Genomic DNA, 17,385 nt, shown 5'->3' on the forward strand with positions numbered 1-17,385 from the left:
ATGTTCTTGTTAACAGAAATTAGAGCATAGTCACTCTTTATAGAACAGGGCTGTGAGAAACACTTCACTCTGAGCTAAACCAGAAGGGGTACTAGTTTATTCTCTTGCTTGCTTGCTTGCTTAATAATATCTTGATTTTTGTTGTTGTTTGTTTTTTTTTTTTTTTTTTTTTTCTTTTCAAGACAGAGTTTCTCTGTATAGCCCTGGCTGTCCTGGAACTCACTCTGTAGACCAGGCTGGCCTCGAACTCACAGAGATCCATTTGCCTCTGCCCCCTGAGTGCAGGGATTAAAGGCCTGTGCAATCTACTCCTTCGGCCAAGAGTTCAGTTCCTTTTAGGTCTTAAAAAAAAAAAAAAAACCTCAAAATGTCCTCTTTGTTTCTTGTTACTCTGTTGTTAAAACTGTGTTTAGTTATTGTTTATACATGAGGAAGGGTAGGGCAGTAACAAAATAAATCCTATTAAAAAATCAAAACTTAACGTTACAGTAGAGATAAGAACAGTCTTAATTCACTTAGGTAGTAAAGAATAAATCAGTGACGTTCTTTTGTTAGGCAGCTGGGAAGGCATTGGTTGTTCTGTTAGATTGACAGTTGTTGATTAGAACCCTTTGCCTTTCACTAATTTAGGTGTCGATAAACATTTGTATCCACAAGGATGAAAAAACACTGCAATATTGGATATGAAACACAGTGACTAATTTATATTACTTATGATAAATGTGGACTCTATTTTCATTTCATGCTTTGTCATATTTACAAATAGTCTTTGTTTCTTTATATAATAAACTTTTCTACAAGTCAGAATTTTATATTCAGAGGTTTATTTATTTTATGTATGTGTGCCTGAGTGTACATATGTTTACCACATGCACGTAGTGATCAGAAGAGTATGTCAGAACCCCTGGAACTGGAGTTATTGGTGGTTGTGAGCTCCTCAGTGTGGGTGCTAAAAACTGAACCTGGGTCCTTCAGAAGATAGCAAATGTTCTTAACCATAGAGCCAGCTCTCCAACCCCAGAATTTTCTTTGCACCTTAAAAGGAATATATCCTTGACGAGGTGATGACTTCTTGGTTAATGTTCTCAATCCTTTTTTGTTTCTTTTGCCCCTGTGGCTTTGTTACTGTTGTTGTTTCATTATTATTTTCTAAAATTTTTATTTATTTATTTTAGTTTTGCTTTGAGACAGGGTCTCATTATGTAACCTTGGCTGGCCTGGAGCATGCTGTGTAGACTAGGTTGGCCTAAAAGTCATATATATCCTCCTCCTTCTACATTTGGAGTACTGGGGTTTAAAGGCATGTACCTTCATTCCTGGCTGTAGTTTTATCCATTATTTTTTTTTAAATTATGTATATGAATGCTTTGCCTGCATACATGTATGTGTTCTGTGTCTGTGCCTGGTGCTGGTGGATACCAGAACAAAATGTCAGATCCCCTAAAACTGGAGTTACAGGAGGTTGTGAACAACCATGTGGGTGCTGGGAACTGAACTCAAGTCCTCTGCAAGAGCAGCCAGTGCTTTTAACCACTGAGCCATTTTTTCCAGCCCCCAGGGTCTTAAGGGTCCAGGGTTGACCTCAGACTGGATATGCAGAAATGACATTATACTTCTGATTCACTTGCCTCCAAGTCCCAAGTTCTGGGATGACAGCTGTGCACCACACCCTGTAATGTGTGGTACCAGGGAATATAGCCCATCCCTCTCTCCTGATTTCACTGCGCTGTGGAATAGACTGTAAGCCTTTGAGGCAGGACTTGAATACTGCAGTTATGCTGTTAAGCAGCTAGTGATTAATGCTGAAAATGTTTACTTAGCTGAACCCTATTGGTTTAGCCAAAAAGTTGTTTTGTTCTTTATTTGAATGTTCAGTGAATATTCAAGCTCATATATTCTTCATTTGCGATTAGGTCCCTAGAGACCATATACATGAAAATATCCTATTGAACTGAGAATTTTCTAGGAATATGCAATATTTATCTTGATTTTGAAGCAGATGAAAAATTTAGGAGACATTTTGAACTGAGTAAAGGAGAAACTAGTGATGAAAAGAAACAGAATGAAGTTGGTTTAGAAATTAATTTGTAACTTTTAGGATGACTAGCAAATGTTAAGGAAATGATTACTGTACAGAGGAGGTAAGTAATAATTTATATTGCTGTGAAGATTATGTAAGTAAAAGTGTGGAATGTCAGATTCACTCAGTAGATAGGAATCTTAGAAACAACTTCGAAAGAGTAATTTTGGGATTAAAAAGCAACAAAACCAACACTATCCATCGGTCCTCAATATACAATATATAGGTAATCATACCAGTAAAAGCATGATTCCCTTGGAATGGGAATTCATGTGTTGGCTTTTACTGCCCAGCAAAACCAATCTGTTTAGTATTGTGTGGACATGTTCAGAGAATAGAATAGTCAACTTTTTAGAGGCAGTGTGCTCTTAGTGTGCCACACGAAGGCTATCCTCTGGCCTCCACCCATGCTTGTACCACCCTACAAACCCATGCAGTCCTAAAAGCTGAAATTGCTTCCTGAAGACCATAGATTGGAAATCAGTAAACTGTTACTGCTTCTGTTTTCTCTGTGTGGTCATAGAGTGGAATGTATTATTTCCTATATTGGATATGAAAGAAGATCCAGTTTTGTGGGTAATTTTTTTTTAACTTTGTTAGCGTGAAAGATATATCAAGGTTAGTGATAGAAATTAGTGTCAGTGAACACTTATTAATTTTATTTTATTTTTTCCCTGAGAGTATCTCTGTGTAGCCCTGAGTGTCCTGGAACTCATTCTGTAGACCAGGCTGGCCTTGAACTTAGAGCTCTGCCTGTCTCTGCCTCCTGAGTGCTGAGATTAAAGGTGTGTACCACCACTGCCTAGCAAACTTTTAATTTTAAAGCAAGTATTTCATAATTTGCCACCCAAAGCATATGCTTCTGTACTCTTCCCTTCCCCTCTCCTCACTCCTCTTCCTCCCCACTCTCTCCTTCAGTCCTCCTCCCTCTCTCCTCTCCCTCTCACCTTCTTTTTTTTTTTTCTTTCAGGCAATCCTTTCTAGGCTGTTCTGGAGGTTGCTGTATAGCCCTTACTGGCCCAAGCTCTCTGGTTTTTCGAGACCCAGTTTCTCTGTGTAGCTTTATAGACCAGGCTGGCCTCGAACTCACAGAAATCTGCCTGCCTCTGTCTCCTCAGTGCTGGGATTAAAGATGTGCACCACCATCACCTGGCTGCTGGTCCAAGCTCTTTATCCTTTTGCTTTAGGGCTCCTGAGTTACCGGGGTCATATGTACACCACCCTGTTTGCTATATGTGCTTTTGATGTGCCTGTTTCCCTCCCTTCCTTCCTTCCTTCCTTCCTTCCTTCCTTCCTTCCTTCCTTCCTTCCTTCCTTCCTTCCTTCCTTCCTTCCTTCCTTATCTTTTGTGAGTGTCCCTTTATCTCTTGTTGAACGTGTATCTGAGTTTTCCTGTTCCTATTTCTTTTGCTTTCAGTTTGGCACCTCCCACTTCGACCCCTAGGTCTTCCTTCGTATGTGGAGCCCTCCACCGCTGTCTGTGTGTCCTTGTCTGTGTATGTGGAGTCCCCCAGCCCAGTCAGTGTGTCCTTGTCTGTGTATGTGGAGTTCCCCCAGCCCAGTCTGTGTGTCCTTGCCTGTTCTGCACTCCAGCATCCTTTACTTTGAGTCATATATAATTTGAGTGTTGTTCCTTAGACAGCAGTTCTGTTTCTGTTCTAAGTTTATCTCAAGGGCTTTTATTACATCAGAATCATTGGGTTTTCTTAGAATTACAGGCTTAGAGTAATGTGAACTTTTGGTAAATATTGATATTCCTTAATGTACTTTAAATTTTTCTATATAGGCATGTAATGAATTACATATGAAGAAACCAATGAATGAGAGATTATATATCTTTCCAGTGCAAGCTAGTTCCTAGGTTTGGTTTAATGTAAAGAGCATATTTAACCTCTGTTCTTTGGGGGTTTCTAAGCCTACATTCTGATTCTTTGAAGAGGTGGGAAGACTCACAGGGCCCAGCACAATAGTTGTTCTTATGTCATGATTTATTATTATGAAAGGATACAAAGGAAAATAAGCATAGAGGCAAAAGAGCATAGGATAATATCTGTGGGACTTGAAACATAAGTTTCTAAGAATCCTCTCTAAGTGGAGCTCTGTAGAATATGCCTAAAGGAGTAAATTGTGACAGTGTGCATAGAATGTTGTGGATTGGGCAGCTCATCAGTGACTCAGGGTTCACCACCATCTGCCTACTGTGGACCAAAAAAAAAAAAAAAAAAAAAAAAAAAAAAAAAGTGCTCAGCATATAGAAAACAAGTACTCACATACAAAATATTATTTGTGCAAATGACAACAGGGGAGCACATAATAGGAACCCTTCAGAATTCAAAGTTTGCAAACGCCAGGCAAGGGCCAGCCTAGCAAGCAGTCTTAGGCATATCATCTCTGCACACTGTAATAGTTAATTACAAAGTAATTTGCCAGCATTATTTAGCTCCTTGATGCCCACCTTAGGAGTCTGCTATTCATTTATTAGTTTTCATTTTTAAATTACTGACTGTTGTAATATTTTTTGGTTCATCCTGAACACTAGGGAATGGACTAAATGTTGTCTGTTTTATTTCAAAGTAATGTAGCTGGTTACAGGGTATAAGGGTGAATTTAATTAGATTTAAACATTCTCACTGCAGTCAGGTTTTGTTTTTCTCAAAATGATTTAATTTGTGCAGTTTACATTCACATTCCATTATGGAGTTTGAAATTGCTATTAATACCTATCCTCAAGCTGGGCAGTGGTGGCACCGCCCAAGCCTTTAATTCCCACACTCCGTAAGCAGAGGTGGGTAGATCTCTGAGTGCCAGGACAGCCAAGGCTATACAGAGAAACCCTGTCTAAAAAAACCAAATCAAAGCAAAGCAAAACAAAAAACAAACCAACAAACAAGCAACCTATACCCTTTAAATTATATTTTTAATTTTATTAATAGGCTCTTTTCTTATTTTATTGGATTTTCCTTAAAACTTCTTTGCTTTTTCATTTGGTTTCGCTCCTGTTTTAGTCTTTCTTTCTTTTTCTTTTTTTTTTTTTGAATTATTAATTTTCAAGACAGTATCTCATGTATCCCAGGTTAGTCTAGAACTTAATATGTAGCCAAGGATGACCTTGAATTTCCAGGTCCTTCCACCTCTACCTCTGAGGTCAGGGGCTACCATACCTAGTTTTATGTGGTACTAGAATTGACCTAGGTGCATCTTTCATTCGATGGAAGCATTGCACCACTGAGCAACATGCATGCATAGTCCCTGGTTTTGTTTTTAAGACGCTCACCCGATCTGATGTTTTGGAAGTACATACCTAGACAGAATTTGTTTTCTCACCCTTTCTAATGTGCAACCCTTTAATACAGTTCCTCATGTTGTGGTGATCCCCAACCATAAAATTATCCCATTGCTACTTCATGACTGTAATTTTGTTAGTTACTAATTATAAATATCTGCTATGCAGGATATTGATGGGTTGTGACCCACAGGGTGAGAACCACTGACTTAGATGGCACATTTGATCTTTGAAACCTACATGGAAAGAAAGAACTGACTCTTGAAGGTTGTCTTCTGGCTGCAGCCCACATGCTGAGGCATGCATGTGCAGGCTTGCTCGCGCTCGAGCGTGCGCGCGCGCACACACACTGAACAGTAAAAGAGCGTTGAATAAAGGAAACACACCAGGTGGAGGTGGTTCTTTTGGAGATGCAAGTCTTAGGAATTGGCCTGAGAGATTTAGTTTTAAAAATGGAAACTGAAATAAGAGACAGGTGAGCATGGAAAATTTCATGTAAAAAAAGCATTGTGAGGGCTGGGGGTGTGGCTCAGGTGATGAAGTGCACCCTGCTCTGCCAAAGCCCCGGCTTTCGTCCTCAGCACTGCAGTACACTGGAGGGGGTAGGGTGGGCATGCCTCTAATCCCAGAGCTTGGGAAAGGAGGAAGGAGGGGCAAGTTCAGGGTTATCCTGAACGTTTTTTGAGATTCATCTCAAAATGCATACCCCCCCAAAAATAGGAAGGTGGGATAGATTTATTTATGATCATAAGAATAGAGTGGTAAGGCTGAGTGTGATGGCTCAGACCCGTAGCCTCAGCCCTGTAGTCCCTGCACACTGAGTCAAGAGGGTCACCATGAGCTCACTGTCATAGTGCCTTAACAACCAAAACAACCACAGTGCCTCAAAAAGAGGGTCGGAGAGATGAATCATGGTTAGGAGTACTGGCTGCTCTTTCAGAAAACCTGGGTTTAATGCCCAGTACCCCAGATGGAGGCTCACACCTATCTGTAACTCTGCTTCTAGGGGTATCTGGCCTCCAAAGGTACTTCCAGATGGTGAATGTGGTACACAGACGTACTCAACACCTGTATTTTTAAACACATGTTTTCATAGTCTGCTTACTTCTATATAAGGAAAATAGAGAAGTATTATTGTGTGTATGTAAATGATATATGTGTTTTTGTGTACACAGGTTTTCTGATTAAATAGCCTGTGTGGATTAGATTAGTTTTTTATTTCTGGGATTTGGACCCAGAGTCTGCTACCTTTGTTCACAGAAACTCTTCAGTACATAAGTGTATATGGTCCTTCTACTCTCATGTCTTTCTCTTTTATTCCATCTCTTTACCTAGCGCCTGGGCATCACCGGAGCACAGTGTATGAGAGAGGGTTCTAATTCTGTCATCTCCTGTAGGGTACTTGCTGGATCTTGACTTGGAATTCTAAGCTGTGATGGACTCCAGTAGATGCCAGTGTAGCTTACTGAGGAGGACAGGGAGAGATAAGGACTGGTGTGCTGTGTGCTGTGCTCTGCTCTGACCCTGATGCTCCACTAGCTATGGAATGCTTCTGACTTTGTGATTTGTAAGTCTCCTTAGCCTCTGGATATGGCTGGCCTCCCCCCCCCCCCCCCCCCTTTTTTTTTTTTTTATAATGAGACAGGGTTTTTGAGTTTTTTTTTTTGTTTTTTGTTTTTTGTTTTTTCAGACAGGGTTTCTCTGTGTTTTCCCTGGCTATAGATCAGGCTGGTCTTGAACTCTCAGAGATCCACCTGCCTCTGCTTCCTGAGTGCTGGGATTAAGGGCGTGTGCCACCACAGCCTGTCCAGCCACTAGTTCTTACCTCTACTAAATCCTCAGACCAAAGTGGTGATCCTGTGTCTATGAATCCTCACACTGAATGTTCTGAGCTCCTGTCTCCTCCCGCCTTATTATTCCTCTCTCCACCCAGCCACATCACTCCTGTCTCTACCTCCCTAGTGCTGGGATTAAAGGTGTGTGATCCCAAATGCTATGTGAGCCACCACTGTCTTGCTCTGCTTCTTTTTTAGACTGAATCAGTCTTGTGTAGCCAGGGTGGCTTTGAATTTACAGAGATCTGTCTGCCTCTGCCTCCTGAGTGCTGGGATTAAAGGCGGCTTGGATTTCATTTTTTACTCAGATAAAGTAAACTTTACAATATATCCATGAAAGCTATCTGAAGGGAATTGCTCACATTTATTTCTGAGCTTCTGCTTTTTATATTTGAAGATTACATGTTCTGAACTTTGGCTCACTCATTACTTGGGTGAACATTGAGCACCTACTCTGTCTCGTTAGCAGTCCTGAGCCTGCTGTCTGTGTGTATGTAAAGACAGAATGGACAAGAGAGAAGGAAAGACAAAGGAAAATTTGAATAGAAAGTGAGTTCATTGATTTGTCAGAAGTATCAGAAGTAAACTTACCTATGACAAAACAGTTCCTAAAAGCATGTTTCTTTTTTTTTTTTTTTAAGTAATTAAAATGTGGAGTTTCAAAAAAAATTTTTTCCCAACAGGTGGGAAGGAGAAACCAAAAACAAACGTAGAAGACTTACAAATTAAAAAAGTAAAGAAGAAAAAGAAAAAGAAACACAAAGAGAATGAAAAACGGAAGCGTCCAAAAATGTATAGCAAATCTATTCAGACCATCTGTTCAGGATTGCTGTCTGATGCTGAAGATCAAGAAGCCAAAGGCATCTTAAATGATAACATAAAGGATCACATTGGAAAATCTTTGGATGCCAAGAACTGTGGTTCTAAAGTCCCTGATAACAGGGACTTCCCATTTGTCTCATTGAAGGAAGCACGAGTTCAGAGCAACCTTAAGAGGTTGGACACCTTAGAGTTCAAGCGGCTCATTCATGCCGAGCACCAGCCTAATGGAGGTGCGTCTGTCGTCCATGCCTACAGTGACGAGCTCTCCTGCCTGTCTCCTGTGGAGATGCAGAGATTTGCGGAAGAATTCGTGGGCTTAGTGTTCAGTGAAAATGAAAGTTCTGCAGCTTACTATGTAATGGGTATTGTTCATGGGGCAGCTACTTATTTACCCGACTTTTTAGACTACTTTTCATATAATTTTCCCAATTCACCAGTGAAAATGGAGATATTGGGAAAGAAAGATATAGAGACAACGACTATGTCCAATTTTCATGCTCAGGTAAGAGGTTTTTTTTTTTTTTTTAATAGCTTTTAATTGTATATTTTAGAAAGACGTGTTTTTCCTCTTAATCTTACTGTAGGTTTGAAGTAAAAAGGTGAGAGTACAGTGAAACTGTTTGGGAGTAACTTCTTGATGTGAATTTATAAGTTTAAATTTCAATTTCTGTTTTTTTATTTTACTTAAAAAATCAGTTAATGAAATACTTAATATTCTGAGTCTTCCCCCCTTTTTTTTCTTGGGGCAAGGATTTCACTTGGACCAAGTAAAATTAATTTAACCAGGTATTTTCCAGTCCTTAAAATAGTACCTTTTAACTTTGTAAATTAACTACAGCTGTCTTCTTTGTAATGCCCTGTGAGTGCTTAGCACTGGGCCCATCAAGTTAGTAGGTGCTAAATACACGATGACTAGTAGAAAATACAGTATAATACAGAGTAATCACTACTGAGTATGCAACTATGTGAAAACATAAGTTCATATTAGCCCTTCTTACTCTCTCTTGCTGTGAAAAGACACTGTCACCAAGGCAACACATAAAAGAAAGCATTGAATTGGAGGCTTGCTAGTCCATGATCATCATGCTGGAAAATGGTGGCAGCCAGCCAGGCAGGCATGCAGACAGGCATGGCCCTGAAGCAGTAGCTGAGAGTTTACATCTGACTGACAAGCAGGAGACAGAGACTGGCTTGAGTTTTTGAAACTTCCTTCCTAAACAGTGTATCAACTGGGAAACAGTTATTTAGATATGAGCCTATGGGGAACCATTCTCATTCAAACCACCACAGTATTTTAAGCTAATTTCCATTTCCCACTCTTTTCTGTAGAACTTTATTTTAGAAACTAGAGACAAAATTGAGTTTGCGGTTTTTTAAAAGTTAATGTGTAGTCTATCTAAAAGCCAGTGCCTTTGTCACTGAACCAAAGGTGAGGGAAAGTTTAGACTATAGCCAGTTGACTATAGCTGTCTTAAAAAAAATTAAAATGTATATATTTTTATTTTATGTGCATTGGTGTCTTGTCTGCATGCATGTCTGTGTGAGAGTATCGGATCATCTGGAACTGGAGTTACAGTTGTGAGCTGCCATGTGGGTGCTGGGAATTGAACTCAGGTTCGTTGGAAGAGCAGCCCATGCTCTTAACTGCTGAGCCCTCTCTCCAGCCCCTGACTCTAGTTTTCTTTTCTTCTGGGGGTGGTGGTAGCTGATGTAGCATTCTGGTGTATGGGATGGACACAGTAGTCTTGGGAGCTCTTTGTCTACTGAAAGGCTTTTGGGGTTGTCAGTACTACTAGGGGGAGAACAAAGTCTCACCCTCATCCTGGGCTTACCCTTAGCTCTAGGGTTTTCTTTCAGTTGATACGTATTCTGCTGCATACAGTAGCCTGGAAAATAGGACAGTATTTAAAATTTAGTGTACGTGTAAGGGTTATTCCCTAATGCAGCATATTTGAGAACTGGAATTTAAATATTTTTAGAATGGAAAGGAAGCAATAGAGCATTCATTACTAGCCAACACATTTTATAGAATTCCAGATAGTAACTTTTCTGAGTTACTGAGTTTAGTGGCTGAATCAGGACTGGCATCTAGTCTATCACTTATTGGGTGGTAACTGTTCCATGTCTTATATAAGCATTTTATATGTAATAAGTTGTACTATAGCATGCTTTTGTTTACACTTTATTTAAATATTGGTATGCTTTTTAATGTATTTTAACAATGAAGACACATACAATAAATTATGAATGAATCCTCCAGCCCTGAAGGACTTGGACAATGTGTTAAGTATTGGGAAATGAAATGGTGGAGCAAGGAATAATCCTGTAGTGCTGGATCATTCATGGTTTTGTCACTACTGTATGTAAGTGACAATAAGCACTAAATGGCAACTTTTATACCAAGTAGTTTGCACAATATCACAAATACTCTTGTTGTCATACCATGCAAGAGTGTTTTTAGCAGTTTTTTAATGTGATAAATACACTCATGTATTAATGGTGATTTTTTTTAAGTTAACTTTAAAAATGAATTTAGGAATTACCGTAGATGATAAGACTTTCTATTTTATGGTGGCTGGAAGGGTGGCCCAGTGAGGAAAGGGCCAGGCCTGACTGCCTAAGGTTGCTCCGTTGGACACACCTGGCGGAAGGAGAGAGCCAGCTTCTGCAGGTTTGTCTCTGACTGCCATGTGTGCATCATGGCATGTGTCTCTCCCAGTAAATACATAAAATGTAATGGAAAACAAAAGTTTTTAATTTATGTAATATTTACAACATGAACCTCAGGTCCTAAAGGAGACGCTGAGCTTGGTTACTGCTGTTTTTTCAGTCCTCTTCAGACACACTATAGAGAGAACTCTTGGAAAAGGCTGCTTCTCGGTTGCTAGCTGTGGCTCTGGTCCCCAGGATTTTGTCTTCTGCTACTCCATTGACTCAAGCCTGTCATCTACAAGGACTCCTTTTGATTCTTAGGAAACTGCACAGTCCACATTCCTTTATAAAGTCCTCTTTTGTTTAGTGTGGAGCAAGAATATATAATGAACTCTCAGTTATGTTTTTCTCACATTGGAGCCTTTTCTTTTTTAATTAATTAGTTTATCAATTTGTGTGTGGGGGGTTTATTTTTGTTTGTTTGTTTGTTTGTTTTTGCTTTTTGAAACAGGGTTTCTCTGTGTAGGTTTGGAGCCTGTCTTGGAACTAGCTCTGTAGATCAGGCTGGTCTCGAACTCACACAGATCCACTTGTTTCTGCCTCCCCAGTGCCTGGCATTTGTGGGTTTTTTTGAGATGGTTTCTCTGCATAGCCCTGGCTGTCCTGGAACCTGAACTCATATGGGGATCCACCTGCTTCCCAAATGCTTCGATTAAAGGCAGGTGCCACCACACCCAGCTGGATTCTTTTATTTATTTTATTTTATTTTCTTTTATTGAGAGCTTAGGAAAAAATCAAAATAAAGAGGTCAAATCAGACAAAAAAAGCCTAGATGATTGAGCCTGTGTCTTCAGGGTACTATTAGCTTTGGGCTTGTCCTTAAGCAAGGGAGTCTGAAGGCTCACACAGGAGAGCAAAAGAGTACACTTTGTAGTCTCTGGCTCTCCCAGGGAGATCTGCTCTGTTGTTTGTTTGTTTTTGAAATAGGAGCTCATGAAGCTCAGGGTGGCCTAGTCTCTTTCATATGGGGGCTGGAGTGGAGGTCCTGATCCTCCTGCCCTTACCTCCTAATTGCTGGAGTTTTAGATGTATAGCACATTTAGTTTTGAAAGCTGTGTCTCTTAACCCATTTCCCTCCAGGACTTGGTCCTTCTTCCTATAAATTTTATTGAAGGATAATGTGTACACAGAAAAATGTATCATTAGAGATGAATACTCAGAAGGTGAACAGACCCATTGAGTTCGAGCTGAAAGAAGCTAGTGGTCTTTCTCAAACCATTCTTTATCACTCTTCTGCCAATCTCCCTGAACTCCAACATGTAAATACATATAGTTTAAAAAACTATTATCTTAAGCATATGTGCATGTGTGCCACAGTGTGTATGTGTACTGTGTGTGGAAGAGCCAGAGGAAGTAGGAAGAAGGTGTCAGATCACTAGAACAGCTATGAGCTGCTGTGTGGGTTCTGGGAATTGAACCCCAGTCCTTTGGAAGAGCAGTGAATTCTCTTAACCACCAAGACATTTCTCCAGCCCCCAACTCATAAACACCAGGTATCCATTTACACTAAATTCCAGCAAAATGTTTTACATATTTTGAACTCATGTTTAATGGTACATGCTTTGTAAAGTCTTTCCTTTCAGAATTATGTTTGTGACATCCATTTTGTAGATAGAAGTGTTCATTTTTCTTATTGTTGGGTAGTATTCTATTATGGGTATGTATCGTAATTGTCCTATTACTGTAAGTGGACGTTTTAATTGCTCTGAATATTTTTGTTCATGTGCTTGATGTACATATGTGTCTGTGTTAAAGTATACCTGTCCTTTGAATATCAGGATATAAAGCTGCACAGATACTTGGTTTTGATAGATAAATTGCTGTTTTTTCAAAATTCTTGTACCAGTTTGTATTCATACCAACAGTGAACCGTACTTTTGGTCACACGTAGTATTCTATTTCATTTAACCATTGTGGGCAGTAGTGTTTGCCTGTGGTTTAATTTTATTTTAACTGATGACTAAGTGTTAGGTATCTTTTAAATATGATTATTTTATGCTTAAGTACTTGTCTTTGGTAGAGTTTCTGTTCCACTCTTTTGCCCATGTTTTTTCTTACTTTTTTTCCTAACTAGTAACTTTTAAAAAAATGTGTTGTAGATCAGACCTTTTGATCAACCAAATAACGCTTCTCACTTGGTGTCTTGATTTATCATTCTTAATGCTTTTTGATAACTAGGAGTTAAGTTTTAAATAATGGATACTTTTTTAATAATGGTGTCCTATTTTAAAAATCTCTGTCTACTCCAAAGATAATGACATTCCTTGGCGTTTCTTGTAGAAACTTTTATTGTTTTTTCTTTCACGTTTAAATCTACAATTCATTTCAGATTAATTGTACAGTAGGCAGGAGACGAAGATCAGGGTCGTCCAGTTTGTGGTAGGGCATGCCTGTGGTCTGAGCCTTCCGGAGGCTGAGACAGGAAGGTCATGGTTATCAGGATTAGCATGGGCTACCTAGTGAAACCCTGTCTTTAGAAAATCACAACTTCAACAGGGTTGTTAGTTTTCAATATGGCAGGCATCCAGAGGACTTAGCATGAGGTGAAAAGATGCCCACTGTCCAGGGCACTGCAGTTTCTCCTTGTCAGTAAGTCATCATTCACGTGGAGTCTCTTTCTGGGCTTTGCTCTACTGTTGCTCTTTTTATTACTGATCACCAGGGAAACACATATCAAACCACCATGGAGCCACCTCACTCCATTTAGAATGATTCAGGGTCTGAGAGATGGCTTAATGGGTAAAGACCCTTGCTACGAAGCCTGACAACATGAGTTTGATCCCTGACTACTACTCACAGGGATGGAGGGAAGCAATTCCAAGTTGGTCTCTGACCTCTACATATGTGATGTGGGACACATTCCTCCCCCACCTTCAAATAAATGTAATTTAAAATATTTAAAACTTTAAAATTAGAGTGATTTTTATTACCATATTATTTATATACATATGTAAATTCTATTTGTTATAGGTATTACAGAAAAGACAAGAGGCAACAAGGACTAGAGGGGGAATGTAAAGAAAATCCTTATGTGATATTGGTGAAAATGTTATTAGTGGAGCCATTACAGAATGTGGTATGGAAATTCTGTTAGTATGTCAAGGTAAAACTACCATGTGGTCCAGCAGTCCCACTGCTGGTTATATATCTGAAGGAAATGAAGTTAGGTCAAGGAGATTATCTATATTATAGCCTTATTTATAATATTATAATAGCTAAGAAATGGGATAAAGAAAATTACACACACACACACACACACACACACACACACACACACACACACGTGCACATGCATATGGACTCCTTTCTGTAATTAAAAAATAAAGTCCGCCATTTACTAAAGCATTATATTAAGTGAAGTAAGCCAGGCAGGTCAGTCCCACAAGGCCTCATGCATGGCACCTGAAAGAATGGATCCATCAGAGGCTGAGCCTACAGTATGTGCTGGTTACCAGGGGCTGAGAATACTGGAGAAGGAAGGGTAGGGTTGATCAGTGATAAAGCTACATTACAAATTGGCTAGGACTAAGAAGTGCCTACATTCTAGTATACAGTAATGCCTTCAGTTGTCTAATCTGTTAGGAGGTGTGTACCAGAGACTGTAATTGGGAAAGTCTGTTTTTCTGCCTTAATTAATTTAAAAGTGAATAGTAACATTTTTATTGAAGTTACCGGTATTTTGAAATAAAACGAATAAAGGAGCTGAGGAGATAACAGTGCTTGCTGTATAAGGGTGAAGATCTGAACTAGCTAACATCCTCAGAAAAGCCGTGGCAGCAGAGCACTCCTGCAATTCCAGTGCTGGAGAGGCAGAGATAGGAGGGACCTGAGGTCTGTTAGCAAGCCAGTCTGGCCAGATTTTCAGATTCCAGGTTCTGTGAGAGACGTGTCTCAGAAATTAAGGTGGAGATGACTGATTACATCTCTGACACCCCTTCCCCCTTTAAATATCCATCTCAGTTTAATTTGCAAGTATGTGCTACGTATGGCATAGAAGTGGCTCCCCCATGTGGCACTTTATTCATATGGGGGTTGATTGGATCAGTTAGAATGTGCGGAGCAGGGGCCAGGACTCTTGCCACCAAGCCCAGCCTGAGTTTGATCCCTGGAACCTGCATGTTGGGAGGAGACAACTCCCATTGGGTTGTCCTGTGACCGCCACACTGCCCACTTATGTGTGCCTTGGCATATCCACATACATTCTGACCCCTACACCAGATTCCTTGCTTTTCCCATGCATATACACCCACTAAATAAACAAATAAATAATAAACATACAAGTAAATGTTAAACAAGAATGTGAGGAACACCACTTATTAAAATAAGGCACGGCTCTTCTAAAAATGAGCAGTGAGACAGAAGACATCTGATACTTTGCTTTCATCTTTCAGTGCCAGCGTTTAACCTGTCTCACTGATGCAAGTTTAAATGTGTGTGCCATAAGTGTTTTATGGATTGCTATTCAGAAGGACTTTTAATGTCTTGGGACAAGTTTTGAAAGAAAAATACTTAATGCATCCCTAGATCAAACAAATTAGGCTTATTTTCTAAGAGCCTTCTCAAAAATTTAGTATACATATGAGCAACTACAGAAACCTAGTTTCAAGGAACTTTAGGAAATAACAAGTTGTTTCATGTAAGTCTCTTTTAATGTCCTAAAACCCCTCATTATCATTTTGCTTCCCAAATGGAGCAGTCTTTATGTAACAGAAATGGCATTAAGTCTTAGGACTTTATTTCTGCTCATGCTTTATTTTTAGAATGGCAGTGTTCTTTTGTTATTTTTTGTATCATGCAGGTGTATAGGTTTTCTGCCCCCCTCCTCCCCCCATTTCTGCATTGATGCAGTGAGCCAGATCAAGCCAAATTGGAAAAGTGTCATTTGAGCAAAGCAACTGGATGGAGACTGGAGAAGCCGAGCCCACAAATGGAAGTAGGGAGACTTTGTAGGGTGTAGGTGAGGGATGATGATGCCTTCCACTAGCTGGGTTTGTGCCCAAGTGTGGTCAAAAACTGCTTGCCTTAGGTGGGGACTTGGTCAGAGGCAACTTTAGGGCCGAGCAGGCTTCAGTAGCTGCCAAGAAAGTGGAACTGAACCTCTTGGCTTCTTTACTGTGTTTGGAGACTCTCTGAGTGGGTGTGGTTTGGAGAGCGAGATACAGGAATGGGGATTTCCTGATCATGCAGCTGGGAGCTGGAGTTTCTCTGAGAATGGTTTCTCTGTGTAGTCCTAGCTGTCCTGGAACCTGCCCTGTAGACCAGGTTATCATCCAACTCACAGAGATCCACCTTTGCCTCCCAAGTACAACCATGATAATAGTTTCTTTTTGGAGAGGGGAGACTCCAAGGAAGATTTAGATGAAGCTTGGCTTCATGTAGTGTGGGGTGGGGGTTTGAACCAGGGAGGTTTGCACATTTGCCTGCTAGGCACCACCACCTGAGCTACATCCTGTATTTCATTTGTATTTTTGATTGAGTAATGATGTGGAACATTTTTTTAATGTACTCATGTTACATGTCTTCTAAATGGCACTGTACATATATAGGGTTTTGCAAAAACTATATGATTACATGTATCATGCTTGTCTTTTTAATTATGCTTTTTTGAATTCTGTCTATTCATCTCCTGTTCAAATCTATAAGATAGTTATAATTCATTATATTTACTTTTTAGAAGCAAATAGTTACATCTTTTGTTTTTTCTTTTAGGTTAATTAAAAAAATGCATCAAAAATAATGGGCTGATGGTTTAATGCAGTAAATAAAAGTATATGTTTATCTGTTTGTCAGGATTTGAGGATTTCCTAATTAATATTGCCAAGATTTCTTTAATAAAGATAGGAGTATATCTTTACTAAATCTTCAAGGAACATGTGCGTTATAACTCGACTCCTTTCTGCACTGGTGTGTCATTATAATGACATAATACGTTATAGTGAGCTCCTGCAGCTTTATCTGATCTGAAAGATTGTTTTAACTGGGCCTCAAATAGGAGCATATATATACAGTGAACCACAGTCTTGTGACATTTGTTTTAGCTCCTAATCCTTACTTCCTCCCTTTTCCCTCCCAACTTTAGGGTTATTCCTACTAGAAATTGTCATAGGTGGTTGAATTGAGGTTTTATTTCATGTGGTATTATTTAACTTAATCCAATATAATAAGTATTTTGAGTATCACACTGTTGTAATAAAATGGGGGACATCAAAGCCATTTGTTTTCTTTTCTTTTTTTTTGTTTTTTTTCTTTTTTTTTTTTTGAAGACAGGGTTTCTCTGTGTAGCTTTGGAGCCTATCCTGGCACTTGCTCTGGAGACCAGGCTGGCCTCGAACTCACAGAGATCTACCTGCCTCTGCCTTCCAAGTGCTGGGATTAAAGGTGTGCGCCACCAACACCCGGCCTGCCATTTGTATTTTTATCAAAAGCATATGTATTTTGTTTATTTGCCATCAGTATGTTTTGTTTTACCAAGAGGTATATACTTTTTAACCTTGAATACATTATTATTGTTATACATTAAATACACTGTTATTATTAATACTTTACCATGGTTAAAACTTCAAGTGAATTGTTCTGATTTCAAGTGGGTTTGTCATGGTTGGTTAAATGTTGCATTTCAACATATATTTGGTTGGATTATAAAGAATTTTAGT

At 39.4% G+C, this 17,385-nt stretch overlaps 1 protein-coding gene across 1 annotated transcript in view; it reads left to right on the forward strand.

Moving 5' to 3' along the window:
- Rsbn1l (round spermatid basic protein 1 like) overlaps positions 1-17,385 on the forward strand; it is a 62,483-nt gene that overhangs the window by 22,925 nt on the left and 22,173 nt on the right. The window contains exon 3 of the mRNA XM_027393454.2: positions 7,882-8,522. Coding sequence (XP_027249255.1) covers positions 7,882-8,522 — 641 coding nt within the window. The remainder of the gene's footprint in view (positions 1-7,881; positions 8,523-17,385) is intronic.

Source organism: Cricetulus griseus (genome assembly GCF_003668045.3).
Source record: "Cricetulus griseus strain 17A/GY chromosome 1 unlocalized genomic scaffold, alternate assembly CriGri-PICRH-1.0 chr1_0, whole genome shotgun sequence".
Classification (NCBI taxonomy): domain Eukaryota; kingdom Metazoa; phylum Chordata; class Mammalia; order Rodentia; family Cricetidae; genus Cricetulus; species Cricetulus griseus.